At 37.0% G+C, this 13,050-nt stretch overlaps 1 protein-coding gene across 1 annotated transcript in view; it reads left to right on the forward strand.

The window, feature by feature from the left end:
• The window catches only part of SCFD2 (sec1 family domain containing 2), a 191,396-nt gene that overhangs the window by 26,444 nt on the left and 151,902 nt on the right, over nucleotides 1-13,050 (forward strand). The window contains exon 3 of the mRNA XM_058838116.1: nucleotides 4,157-4,284. Coding sequence (XP_058694099.1) covers nucleotides 4,157-4,284 — 128 coding nt within the window. The remainder of the gene's footprint in view (nucleotides 1-4,156; nucleotides 4,285-13,050) is intronic.

Consider the following 13,050-nt stretch of genomic DNA (forward strand, 5'->3'; position numbering starts at 1 on the left):
CTGTCTTCATGATTCAGCTTTGAAAACTGGCATGCAAATACCAGAAGTAGGGAAGCTGCATCTTTTAGTTGTCTAGGTTTCTCCCTCTTTCTATATAATAATTTTTATTGTAATTTTAAAGTACAAATTATATACAGTTACATTTTAATTAGTTTTGGAACAGAGAATGTCTCATTAAAAAAAAATTGTATGAGGGAAGGGAGAAATTTGCCATTATGAGATGTCTGTCAGAGGCTGCTTTATGTAAATTGAATGGTATAACTGTGTCCAATGGGGCTTTTCAAAGACTTATGCTTTTTCTCTGGACCTAGTGTGATATTTTTGTTTAATAAATTTTCTACCAGGTTACTGCTATGCATGTTTTTATTAAATTCTGTTTTCTGATATAACTGGTTGATTTGATACAATCCAATGACTATAGTGATAAAAGAAATGGGCAGGATATCAAATCTGTGAGCAAAACTCTACCCTTGTTGGTGAAACTGATATATCAGAGAGGTCCCTGAATTTTTGTGTTCTCTTTGTCAGGCTTGCTGTGCCCTTCAAAACATTTTTAATAGAAATGCACAGAAATGTGTACTTCAATATTTACCTAATTTTGTGACATTCATTTTGGAGGGTGTTTTTGAATTCCTGAGCCGTACTGTTGTGTAACTGTAAAAGATTTATTTTTTCTTCAGGAAACCATCATCATTCAGACAATATCTTTTAAGGATTTTGTAATGCACTGAATATTTAAAAAAAACTGTTTCATTTCAGAAAACTACTTTCAGAGTGCAGAGGTTGACTAGATGATGTGTAAAATCAATACATCGTTCTTGGGAAATCAAGGAATGCAAGATGAGGGAGAAATTTGAATTAGGGTGCTGGATTCTGTAGAAATCACTGATTACCAGTGTCACCAGACTGGGGCATTTGCACCAAAGCAGAGGAGCTGCAGATGGGAAAAAGAGGAGGGGAAGGGCACCATGACAAGAGCTGGAAGGCAGTTGCAGACAAATGTTTCCCCGAAAGGGTAAGATAAGATAATATATTTTCCAAGTGTTAGAAATCTCTAAAAGGAAAATGTTGTGGTAACTTCTCAGATTAGGCAAGAGGCAACACCAGAGCCCTGTACTGTGTCCTACTGATTCATTCCCAGCAGTCATTCCTGTCTTGTCACTGATGAAGGTTAAGAGTGGGTGTTTTTCAGAGCAAAAACCTTTCTTGGAAAGGGTAATAGAGGGGGAACAGGAAAAGTGTTACCAGTAGAAAAAATATAAGTACTTTTGTGGCTCTTTCCCCCTATTATATTAAAAAAAAAAAAAGACTGCGCTTAATTTTTTTTTCTGTGGATTGACCTAGTCAGTTGACTGTGTTAGGTATTGATATACATTGACCTCATCCTGCTTATATATACTTATATATATGATACCTAAACCACTAAATATTCTGCAAAGCAGTGAGAAGAAAAATGTCTACAGAAACTCTGGATGACAGAGATGTAGCATACAGACTTGTGGTTGACTCTCATCTCCTTTAAGGATGTACCATAGCTGTTTTGCTTTTTGCTATTTTTGGTGTATTAGAACAACCCTCAGGGATCCTGCAAACTTTGGTCCTTGGGATTAAAGAAAAATTTACTGTGGCTAAAGGAGGAAGAAAGAATATACAAAGCAAAAAGCAAATCCACACCCCTCCCCTTTTTTTGTTTTCTTAAAGCATTAGTATGACTCGTTCTTAATTTTTGTTTCTTCGTTTAGTTTAAAATAATGTGTCTGTTATTTTTGAGGGGTATTATAGTTTATTAACAAGTTGAAGGACCAGCTGAAACAGGGGCTTTTGGTAGTGATGATACTATACAGTATGATACATGTTGCTTCCACACAGGGTGTGGAAACAGAGCAGCAAGCAAGGATTATGAAAAAATGGTGTAAACTTATCACATGCATGTTTATTGACTTCTATAGATGCTTTTAGGATGAGTTTTCATCCTAAAGCAAACTTTACTGTTTGCTAAGTATCTTTCTGAAGTATAGGAGTGAGAAAGATGAGACTGAAAAAACCTGTGCAAAATATGGTCGGCTTTTATTTTAGTTTCCTTATGTTGCTTGTTTTCCTTTGTTTGAAAAGCTTAGCTCCTGGTATCTTGTTTCTGTGACACTCTGTGCTTACATTTATGGTGATGAAGAGAATTGTGAGAATGAGAACAAGTTAAAGACCTTAAACAGAAGCTTGACTTTATTTTCTTCCAAATAGGAAAAAAAGAATTTTTAAACCTAGCTTCATGCTGTTTCAGGTCCAGTTCCTGATCTCTATAGATTTGGTATTGGACTTGTATGTTCAGGAAGAGATTAGTTACCAGGCAATGCAGTGACCTTATAAAATCCAAACCTCAGGCACAGTTATAAATGACAGTGAGACGTACTCTGTGAATGTGATGTGAACATGATCAATACAGTGCATTTTCAAGTGATGTTGGGTGGGGAGTAGATTGAATAGATAATATGTAAAAATAGCATAGTTGAGGATCACAGAATCAGAGCTATTAAAAGATCTCCAAGATCATCAAATCAAACCTCTGAGTACACCCATGCCCACCAAATCACAAAGTTCCAGATCTACTCATTTTTGGACACTTCCAGCTGTGGTGACTCCACCACTTCTCTGGGGAGCCTGTCCCAATGCCTGACAACCCTTTCCAATAAGAATTTTTTTTTTATTGTATTTAAGCATCTAGTTGCTTTGGAAATCTCTCATTTCTCGTATTGTATGTAACATACAACATATATTGTATGTTACATATCACTGTTGTTTTTCTTGTGAGTAATCTCCTTGGAGCTGCTGCCCATGAAAAGTCACAGCATCAGTGCTCAGATCGCACTTGGTGATGGAGTAGAGATGCTGCAGATGCTCCAGCTGCTTTTGGGAGGTGCTGCCTTCTGCCTCTGTTTAGAAGGAGGTTGAGTTGCCCTGTGTGAAAGAGAAATGGAAAGACTGTGTTAGGTCATCTATTTTTTTTACTTTTTTTTTTCTTTAAACCATCGTAGTAGGGTGAAATTTGCACTTCCTATTAGTTTGTGATTTGTTCAGAATAAAGGTAACTCATCCTTCTTCTCACAGTCCTTCCACCCACTCAGTCTTTGACAGAGTAGTGGGTTGCTTGGATGTCAAAAATGGGGCTTGGTGATCCTCTTACCTGGTTTGGAAGACAGCACAGATTTGCTAAATACAGCCCTGCTGTTGAAGCAGAGCATAAGAACAGCTGCTCTGGAATGGGTATCAAATGAATTATTATGGATTTCTATGTCCATGAAACAAAGCTTGTTTTGGCATGTTTATAAGTATGTTGTAAATGACATCAAAATGTCTTGAGTAATTAAATGTCTCATGAAGAAAAAACAAAGGGAAGCTTTTCCTTTAAAACATAAACTAAATAAATAATAAAATAAAAAAATCGGCATAGTTAATCCCAATGTGTGGCTTTAGCCCCAAGCAAGGGATTTTCCTACTTTATCCTCCCCTACCACTGAGAGAACACTGAATTCATTCACACTAGCAACAAATGCAGTGTCCTGGAGGAAAGAGAAGACTGACAGGGAACTGAGTGCAGATGAGTACACAAATGCCTAATTTAAGTTTAGCAGCAACAACAACAAAAAGGAAATCAGTAATTACAGAAATCATAAGGACAAGTTAATTTCTGCTATGAATTATTCATTTCACATACAGAGAATCCATGAAACCCAAAGTGACAGTAGTTCATCAAAATTATAACAGCCTTCAGCATTGGAAGTACCAGCTTTGGGATTTAAATTCTCATGGGAAAGTTAGAACCCATCTTTTCCATAGCTTTTTAGTAACTGAAGAAGTTTGGATTGTGTCCGATATTCTCATGATTGAACAGTGATTACTTTTGGAATGATATGCTTATTTATTATACATTAATTCTAATGCTTTATAATTGGTAGCAAAAAAATCTAGCTTTTCTGTAAAGCTGTAAAAACTGTTCTGCTAAGAATAATCAAGCTTTTATATCACTTTTATTTTTGCATGTATCTCTTATCCCACCTAAGAGATTAGTAAGTAAAAGCATTCATCTCAAAACATAAATGTTGTCTTAAGTTTACTCCATTATTCAAGCAATGTTTAATGTAACCATGCCATTTTCTTACAGTGATCCAGCTGCTAAAGCTCTCTGGGAGTCCTTCATGAACCTCAAACAAAAGGAAGCTGTGATGGAGGCCAGGAGACACCTTGTGGAGGCTGCAAGCAGAGAAAATTTACCTATAAAGATGAGCATGGGTGAGCAATGTGTCAGTCTCCCTTACATAGTGATCATGTGATGAGATGATGTCAGCTTCTCTTTTTCCACATAACCCTCTTGGACAAAATCCACCCATTCTTGGTTCGTCCCCATGCTTGTCAACAGGTTTCAGGTGACCTTCATGGCTACTATAGGATCTTTCTGGCATATAAGTGAGAGATAATTTAAATAAAAAAAAATACACCAACCGTAAAAAGATTGAGAACCATGGAAAAGCCTTGAGTTTTAGAAGGAGGGTTTTAAAGTCATGTAAATAGTTAGCAATGCTACATGTCTTTATTTTCCAGAGGATGAGAATTTTTTTATTAAAAAAGTTAACAAGATTTGTGTCCTGAAAGCAGACATTGTAAATAGCAACTGGAAGCTGTGCAGCACTTGCATATGATGACATTATGTAGGTAGTACTTACATTAAATAGGTAATGAGGTTTATGTCACGTAAGGCTCGGGGGAGTTGAAGCTGAAATGTCTGGACACACTTTAAACCTAATTTTTTCAAAATATTAGAGAAACATTGAAATCCATTGTGTCTTAATCCAGCTCTTTTAGAACCTCATCCTCATCATATACTATACTCAGTAAAACATGGAAATTGATATATTAGATGTATAAAAATTGGTATTGCCTCTATCCAGTAATATTTTTTGTATTGTGTATACTCTTAGGTCTACTTCTTGCTGAACTTTTCATCAAGACAGAAAAGTTATTGTGGGAGTAACAGATTTTTATCTGTGACTCCAGAGTATACTGCCAAGATATTGTAGAATTGTACAACCAACTCACGAACTCTTTACAACTATAACATGTGAGATATTGTATGGTCTTTACAAATAACTAGAGCATGCATTTAATAGAATATTAGTCAGAAATACTATATTTCTGCAACAGTCATATTGCAAGCTGTTTTAAAGAAATGGAAAAGGAGTAGCTCAGAAAAGGCTATTACAAAATTGTCTGAAGGAGGGAAGTTTCAGTAAACAATAAAATCTTGTTTAAGTTTTTAATATGTGTGTGAGTATTCACCATAATAATGTTAAGAAGCCCCCATTATTTTTCTGTGACACTGTAAAAGCAATTATTATTAATGTCGAAATTCCTCTTAGTTATAAAAGCAATTGCTTCTTGTCTTTAAGAGGTAATGATCCATCTGTGACCTTTGCTCCTTTTTGTGAATGATTAGGTTAGCCACCCTTTCCTCTGTGTCCCCTTCCTGTGGTATCCAGCGAAGGCTGCAGTAACTTAGTTTTTAATCACAGTAGCTGACACTTACTGAATGTCTTACATCCATGGGCCTGATGCAGTGTTGTATGGAAACATTGTGAGTTGATGGTGAAACAGATTTCTGTTTTTTTTGTTGTTGTTGCTGAAATGTAGCATAAAGTAATATTCACAGAATTTTGTTCTTCTGTGAATCGTATATTTATCTTGCACTAGAATCATAATCAGTTGTTAACTTTGTAGTTGAAATTCAAAGGGTGAAGTAAAGTTTGAAGCAGTCTTGTAAATGATAAACAGGGATAAAATCAGAAACAAGGAGAGGGTGACACTACAGTCACCAAAATAAAACATTTATTATTGAGCAGAAATGCAGAACACCCAAAACCCACACCCAGATGTGATATTGTGCAATGACACATATTTGTTAATGATGTCTCAAAATGGACAGCATTCACTGCTTGTTCACCGTGCTGCAGAACGTCTTACTTCTCTGTAAGGAAGCTGCAAATTGTGCTGTTTATCAATTGCTACATTTGCTGAGAAGCAACAAACTGTAGTGGCCTGTTCTGGTCCTGATTGCTGTGTTTTTTTGAAAGGCTCCTTCCACTGCAGCTGTGATATGAAGCAACTCTGGCTGGAGAGAAGGGAAATGTTTTCCCTGGGCTCTGTGCTTAGACTGGAGTTTTTTATGACTTTACCTCAGGTTCTGCCTGTTCTGGAAGATCTCGGTGGATTGCACATTGTTTTTCTCAACACACAGGGTATTTTCTCAGTTTTTTATGGCCCTGTTATTAAATGTCAGAGATTTTCTAGCATGAAAGTTTCCTCTTACTCTCTTTACTAAGACCAGCTGTGTCAGATGGTAAGAGTATTTTCCTTACTATTTTTTTTCTTTTTTTTTTTTTTTTTCTTCCCTCCCTGGAAATAAGGAGTGAATTACATTTGAAAGCAAAGCTTTGAATTCCATTTGGTGTGGCTGAGCCCTCCTGCAGTGGCCACCTGCCTGAAAAACTGCATCACTCGTGACACTGGCAGCATGGGAGCCCTGTGCAGTGATGGGAAATTCAATCCCATCCTGTTTCTGTATTTTCAGTGAAAGGAAAATAAATTCTTATGTTTTCTGGGCTTTGAAAGGCTGCTCATTGCTCTGAGGTGTTCGTGTGCTTGCCCATGTTTCCCCTGCAAGGGATGTGCCTGATGCCCAGCTTTCCTCTTTCTCTGCCTGGCTGCGTGTGTCAGGAGCAGTGACAGTTCTGGGAGGACACATAGCTCAAGCTTTTGCTTTCTGATATCTTCTGAAGGTGTCCTCCTCCTCCTGAGAAGGAAGAAGACTAGGAAAACTGTAGAAGGGGACACATGTCTTCTTTCCAGCACCTCCAAATGTCTGCAGGGCACTGGGAAAACTCCATCTTTTTCCATTGAGATAAGCAGGAAGAGAGGAGATCTGATTAGGGAGAAAAAAAGAGAAATAAAGGGTACAACAATTATGGTTACATTTTTTTGAGCTGGATAGATTTGAGCTCTGCTTTCAGATGCTCTTGATTTGCATATTCATTTTTTTAGTTATATCAAGAGAAGTGGTAGTGGGGATGTCTGAAGTATTTGTTTGCATGTGAATAGGTGAAGCTGTCCTTTTCTAGATGTCATTTAAATAAAGAGGCATTAAGATATTGCATGTCAATCTATATACACAGACACACACACTTCAAAAAACTCAAAAGCCAACAAACAACACTTTTTAAGAAATACATCAGCTCCCTTTTTCCTCTGAGGTATTTGCATTCATATGTTATGTACCCAGATGAGTGCTGGTAAATACTTGCCAAATTTTGGTCAGATATCCCATTGTTTAGGTGTAAATACATAGGTGTAAATTATTTTGGTATAATAAAAATCCTGTCATTATTAAAATTATTTTATTTGATAAAATTATATTGTATAATCATATTATAATTAATATGATATTATATATCATATTAAAATATATTTTATTTCAAGAATTAAATATCCTTTTGAAAAGCTCTTTGGAAGACAAGATTGTCTCAATAGCTTTTGGGTAAGATTTACAGTATTGTGCTAAATTTAAGTGAAATTGTAAATACTGGAAAGGGATTATTTCTGCCCACCCCTTAGTAAGTGCCTGTAATGAAGCTGCTCTGTAGGAGCAGAGAGATTGCTACTTTTTCCATTCCTGAATTTCCTGCTCCATTCTTCATAGGTCTGATGCATATCTTAATCACCCTCAAAGCATGGCTGCCCCTGACTCTCTCCTTGAAAGCTTTACTATTAGCATAGTGTTTGGCAGTGGTAAAAACTTTGCTACAAATGTTCTTTTGTGGCTTTAGCAACACCCTCACTCTTCTGTTTGAAAAGAGCACAGTAAACCTTGACTGAGTCTGAATTCCTTTATTGTGTCTTTTTACTGGCATGGAGACTGATGAAAGTTGAAACACTGGTATAGTAACAGAAACAATGTGCAGTGTGCTGTTACACAAGCCCTTGTTAGCGAGAGAAAAGCCGTTTGGTTTCTTTCCATTTGAATTGTACAAATACAGTTTTAAAAATCAAGCTCACTATAAAATTAGCAAAGCCTTAGTCTTTGTGAATTAAAAAAAAAGAGTGCTTTAACTTTTTCAAAATCAGGGGGTTTTAAATGGGTTGAATTGAACTCTTATTTTTTGAGTAGAAATAGGAAGAGGCTGACAGTCTAGTGTGACAATACAAAATAATACTTTGAGTTTAGAGCAGTAGCTTAAAATGGAGAGGATCAATACAGTAAATCAATACTTTATCTAAAAACATAAAGTATATAAAATGTGCATTATTTTCTTTTTAATGAGGAGTTGCATTGCACTGCAACGGTATTTAACATACTATTTGTTCTTTGTGAGACCAATATAAAAATACTTAATACCATAATAAATTTCTGGAATAAATTTTAAGGATAAGAGCTACCAGCCAAGATAATGAGCTAATAAGGTAGGTAAGTACACACACACACACACACACACGTATATATATATGCCTTTCTAGATAAAACGAGTCTGATCTCAGGTATCTAAAATTCACCCTGGCCAACCATTAGGACAGTTTTCTGTTGGAGACAAGTAGTGAGACAACACCAGTCTGAATCTGAGGTCCTTACAAGGGAGTAGATGGAAAGTCATCATTGCTGAGCTCAGTGTGGTCTGTGGGGTCATCATTCTGAATCATTCTGCAGCATATCTCTGAGTAAGTAGGTACCTGGAAAACAGCTGGGTTTGGAGACACTATGGCCCCTCGTTTTTCAGAGAAGACATCATATTGTAGATTGGTTCTTGGCATTCTTATTATGTTTCTCTGATGCCTGTTTACCTGGTCTCCAAATCCTTTGGGAGAGCAAGCAGCAGGATCAGTAAGGCAGCAGCTCATGAAGTGAGAGGCTTCCTGTACCAACTCAACTGACACAGGTCTGGCTTAACCTGAGGTGTCCCAAATGTCTAATAGCTGGTCTCACAGTGGTTCTTCAAGGGCTCCCTGATCTTCTCAGGGCATTTTTCCAAGGAGAGGGAATGCTGTTTTTCTCAGACTTGAATTCCTCCCATTGTTCAGCCTGGATCCTGAACAGGCAGGTTTTAAGCTAAATTAGTCTGCTCTTTGTCTCTTTAAAAGTAGCAAGAGTCCTGTAGTGTGGGACTTTCTAGCCAAGTGGATTTTTTTCCAGGCTATTGCAATAGTGAGTTCCTGATTTCTCCCTGTAGTGCAGCTAAAAACGTAGCCTTGACCTGAAGCAAATGTTCCCAACCTCAGTGATGGTCAATATAGCAGATGTTTCATTGCATCATTCACCCCTGGAGGCAGGAAGGCTTTTTGCTTCTCAGTGTGCTAAATGTTTTTGAAGACTTTGAAGTGTTTTTGTAAAATCTGGAATTATTCCTATTTGGGTGGCTTCTGGGGAATACACTTTCAGTATCATGGAGATAGGCTTTCCCTAGTAACTGTTGGTGAAGGTAGTTTCTGAACAGTATTTACCACATTGAGAACTGTAGGAAGACATTGACATTACAGTTATTTCATTTTGCAGTGTTAAAACAGGCTGAAGTTCAGGGCTTCAACCCTGCTGAGGGCTCACCTAATTAACAAAATAGATCCCTATCTTCTGATAGTCATCTGGGTTTGCCAGTTTAGGACAGAAATGTTCCAAGCTCCACATATGCACAGATTATGTAGCCTTCTGCTGTTTTTCTTAAACAATGAAATTTTTCACTTAATCTCTGTAACTCATTAGATGTAACAGAAAAGATTAAGGACACTCATATTCCTAGCAATGAAGTTCTCTGTTTTTCAGGAGATGTGACAAAGTAGCTGAGATGGAGAGATATTCATGAGCAGAAGTTTGGTTTTCATCAGTAAGTGACACTGCATTAGCATGTAGTATTGTTTAGAAGCATCACCAGCCAAGGAGCCATCTTTGTACTAATCATTATACTTCTTTCAAGCTGGATGATGTGCCTGTTCATTTTCTTTTCACTCTCATCTGCTGATATTCAGAGTAGCATCCTTGAGAGCTTGAAATAATTGCTCAAAAGAAAAAACAAGCACAACTCAAAGTAACTGCAACTATATGAAGTGAGACACCCCTATGCATATTTTGCAATTTATCCATGCTTTTTTTTCCTGTCTAGCACATCTAGGTTCCTGTAGTTGAAAGAATCCTGTGATTTATGAGGAATAAGTATTTATGCTCTTGCTGTGAATCCTGTGCAGGTTGAAGATTGAATTGAGTTCTTACTGGGCTCGGGAACAGCTGTTGGTGTGGAGGCAACTGTGTGGCAGAAGCTTGGTGGTATTAGGAAGATAAGGCAGTGGCAGAAAGCTCATTTTGAGAGCACAGCTATTCATCCTTTCTTACCAGGTGTATCCCAGAGGAAGAATTATGTGCTGTAAAGTTGATTGAAAAGGTCTGGCAGGAATTTTCCTCTTTTTGATGACTGCTTCCATCATAGCAGAGAATTAGGGATATTGACAAATAACAATGAACTTGATTAATCTTGGGTTGAAAGGGATCTCTGGAGTTCATGTAGTCCAACCTCCTACTCAAATCAAGGACAGCTTAAGAGTTAGGCTAGATACACTGTACCTTGTTCGGCTGGATTTTGAATATTAATGTGGTGGGTTGAGCACTGGCCACTAAATTCCACAGCCTGTCTGGCTACTCTGCACCAGTCTTAATCACTCTTGTGGAGAAAATGTTCTCTTTTCTGTACCATTTGATTTTTCACATGCTGCAGTGTGTGACTACAGCTTCTTGTCCTCTCACTCTGAGATGTCTGTTAGTCTTCCTACTCACCACATCCATGAAGACAGTTACACCCCTCACTGCTTTCATATCTTCAGATTAAGCAAACGCATCTCCTTTAGCCTTTACTCATGCATCATTTTCTCTGGCCTAAAGCATTGTAGTGACCCTTCTCTGAACTACTCTAGTGTGTCTTGTATTGTGGAGCCCTAAACTTCATATTCCAGATGCTGTCTCTCAAGTACTAAATGGAGATTTACAACCACTTCCCTCTGCCTGCCAGTTGCACTTGTGCTGATGCCACCTAGTACATGATTCGCCTTAATTGGTGCAAGGGCATATGGGTGATTCATGTTCAACTGGATAGACACATTTGATCCTGAACTTTGAAGGACCTAGGTCACTATTCTATGAATTTCATAGTGAAGGAACTCTCAACCAGTGGAGCAATACAGTGTATTTCATGAGGAAGAAGTGAAGTCTAAAATGAAAAAGGCAGCTTGTTCTTATCCAGCTCTGTCAATCTTGTAGCTGCTCAGCTGATTCTGTCAATTATTCTTTCTGGTTTTGTTTTTCCTTCGTTTAACAGCTTACCGATTTCTTTTGTTTGTCTCTTACCTTTCCTTGCTCCCCTCCCTCCTTTTCCTACTGAGTTGTCTTTTAGTAGTTTATGTTCCTTTATGAACTGGGGAAAACACCACTTCACGTCTGCCTGTTATTTGGTCACTAGTTTATCTTTAATGACAGAGTATCAATTTGACCCTCAAAGTACAGGATTTTATTTTTTTTCTGGGAAATGTACACACTCAAATCTATCTGAGGTGAGAAGAGAGGGAAAAATGGATCCTTGAATATCTGTGTCCTTTATACATCCTGTCTGAAAAAAAAGTACTTTGGAGTACTAAATTCTAATCTGAATAGTAGAGATGAAAAGAATGGTTTGGAATGTGCAATCCAACTGGCTTCTGCTACTGCAACAACAGCCACAACTTTTGAGAATGAGTTTGGAAGGGGTCCTGGGAGTTAAGTATTGCCCTATTCTTCAAGGAAGCATACTATGTTTATAGAAGGAAACTGAGATTGATAGAGTGAAGTACATTCATAACAAAAATAAATTTTAATAGGTAAGCAGAGATGTTTTAATCCAAAACTGCAGCTACCCAGGATAGTATTGAAATTTAAAAAAAAAAATATTCTTGGTGAGCATTCTGTAGCCTCTCTATTGCAAGAAGTTTATTTGGAGGCTAAATTTCTCCCTGAATATTTTAGGAAGGTATTCCCTACAGGTGACTGTAAATGGCTTTTAGCTGTTCTTATTTAGCAGATCAAGTGTTCTTCAAATTTGTTTTGAGTGTTGTGAGTTGGTTTGAGTTAGGGTTTTTTTGTTTGTTTAATGACTACTTAATTATGTGTTGTGTGAATTTACCTTAAAAAATAATGTAATATCAGGAGTACTCATTCCTGATTTAAGTTCAAAGAAAAATTTCAGCTCATTCTGAAATTTGCACCAAATACCATGCTTTACCCTAAGGCCTTGTTGAATTTTTTTTTTACTTTATTTCTAATTCTGTGATTTCATATTCTTGTAAAAATAACAGTTCTTAGGTTAAGTTAGTTTTCGAAGTATCAGTAAAGGTCTCAATTGTGCCTCATTGTTCTGTGAATAATGTACTGCATGCTAAGTAGTTTCTTGTGGTGTAAGATGAGTAATGGTTCAAGTCCTAATAAAATTGTAAAACCTGTCATATTTGTGTCTCATACCTCATCTACTTTGCACTTCACTGCTATGAAACAGCAGATGGAAGTGAAACACAGAACCCTGTGCAGTGATGAGAAACAGAAAAATATGTTGGTAGTATGTTTTCTTTGATTAAATTGTAGTTGGCGCATGGGTGCAGGACTATTTGGCAAACTTTACCATTACTTTTAAGAAGGGAGTGGGGTGACATTAGTCTTTCTATGTGCCTGGATTTTTTTGGATAAAGTTTTAATTTTTCATTATTTTTATATCAACTTTTTTTTGTAGAAAATAAACCAAAACACTGAAATATAAACATGGGGCCAAGTCTCCTTCAGTGTCTGGTTGTGATTAAAGTTGAAGATAATTCTTAAAAATTTTTAAGTAAACACAAGTGTTGCTCTTGCAGAAGTTCTGTAAATATGTCATTTCATTATTTGTATTATTTCCTAATGTCATACTGCAGAGCTTATATAAACTTCAATGTAAAGTCTTTTTGTCTTAATAAAAG

Source organism: Poecile atricapillus, chromosome 4 (genome assembly GCF_030490865.1).
Source record: "Poecile atricapillus isolate bPoeAtr1 chromosome 4, bPoeAtr1.hap1, whole genome shotgun sequence".
In the NCBI taxonomy this organism is placed as follows: domain Eukaryota; kingdom Metazoa; phylum Chordata; class Aves; order Passeriformes; family Paridae; genus Poecile; species Poecile atricapillus.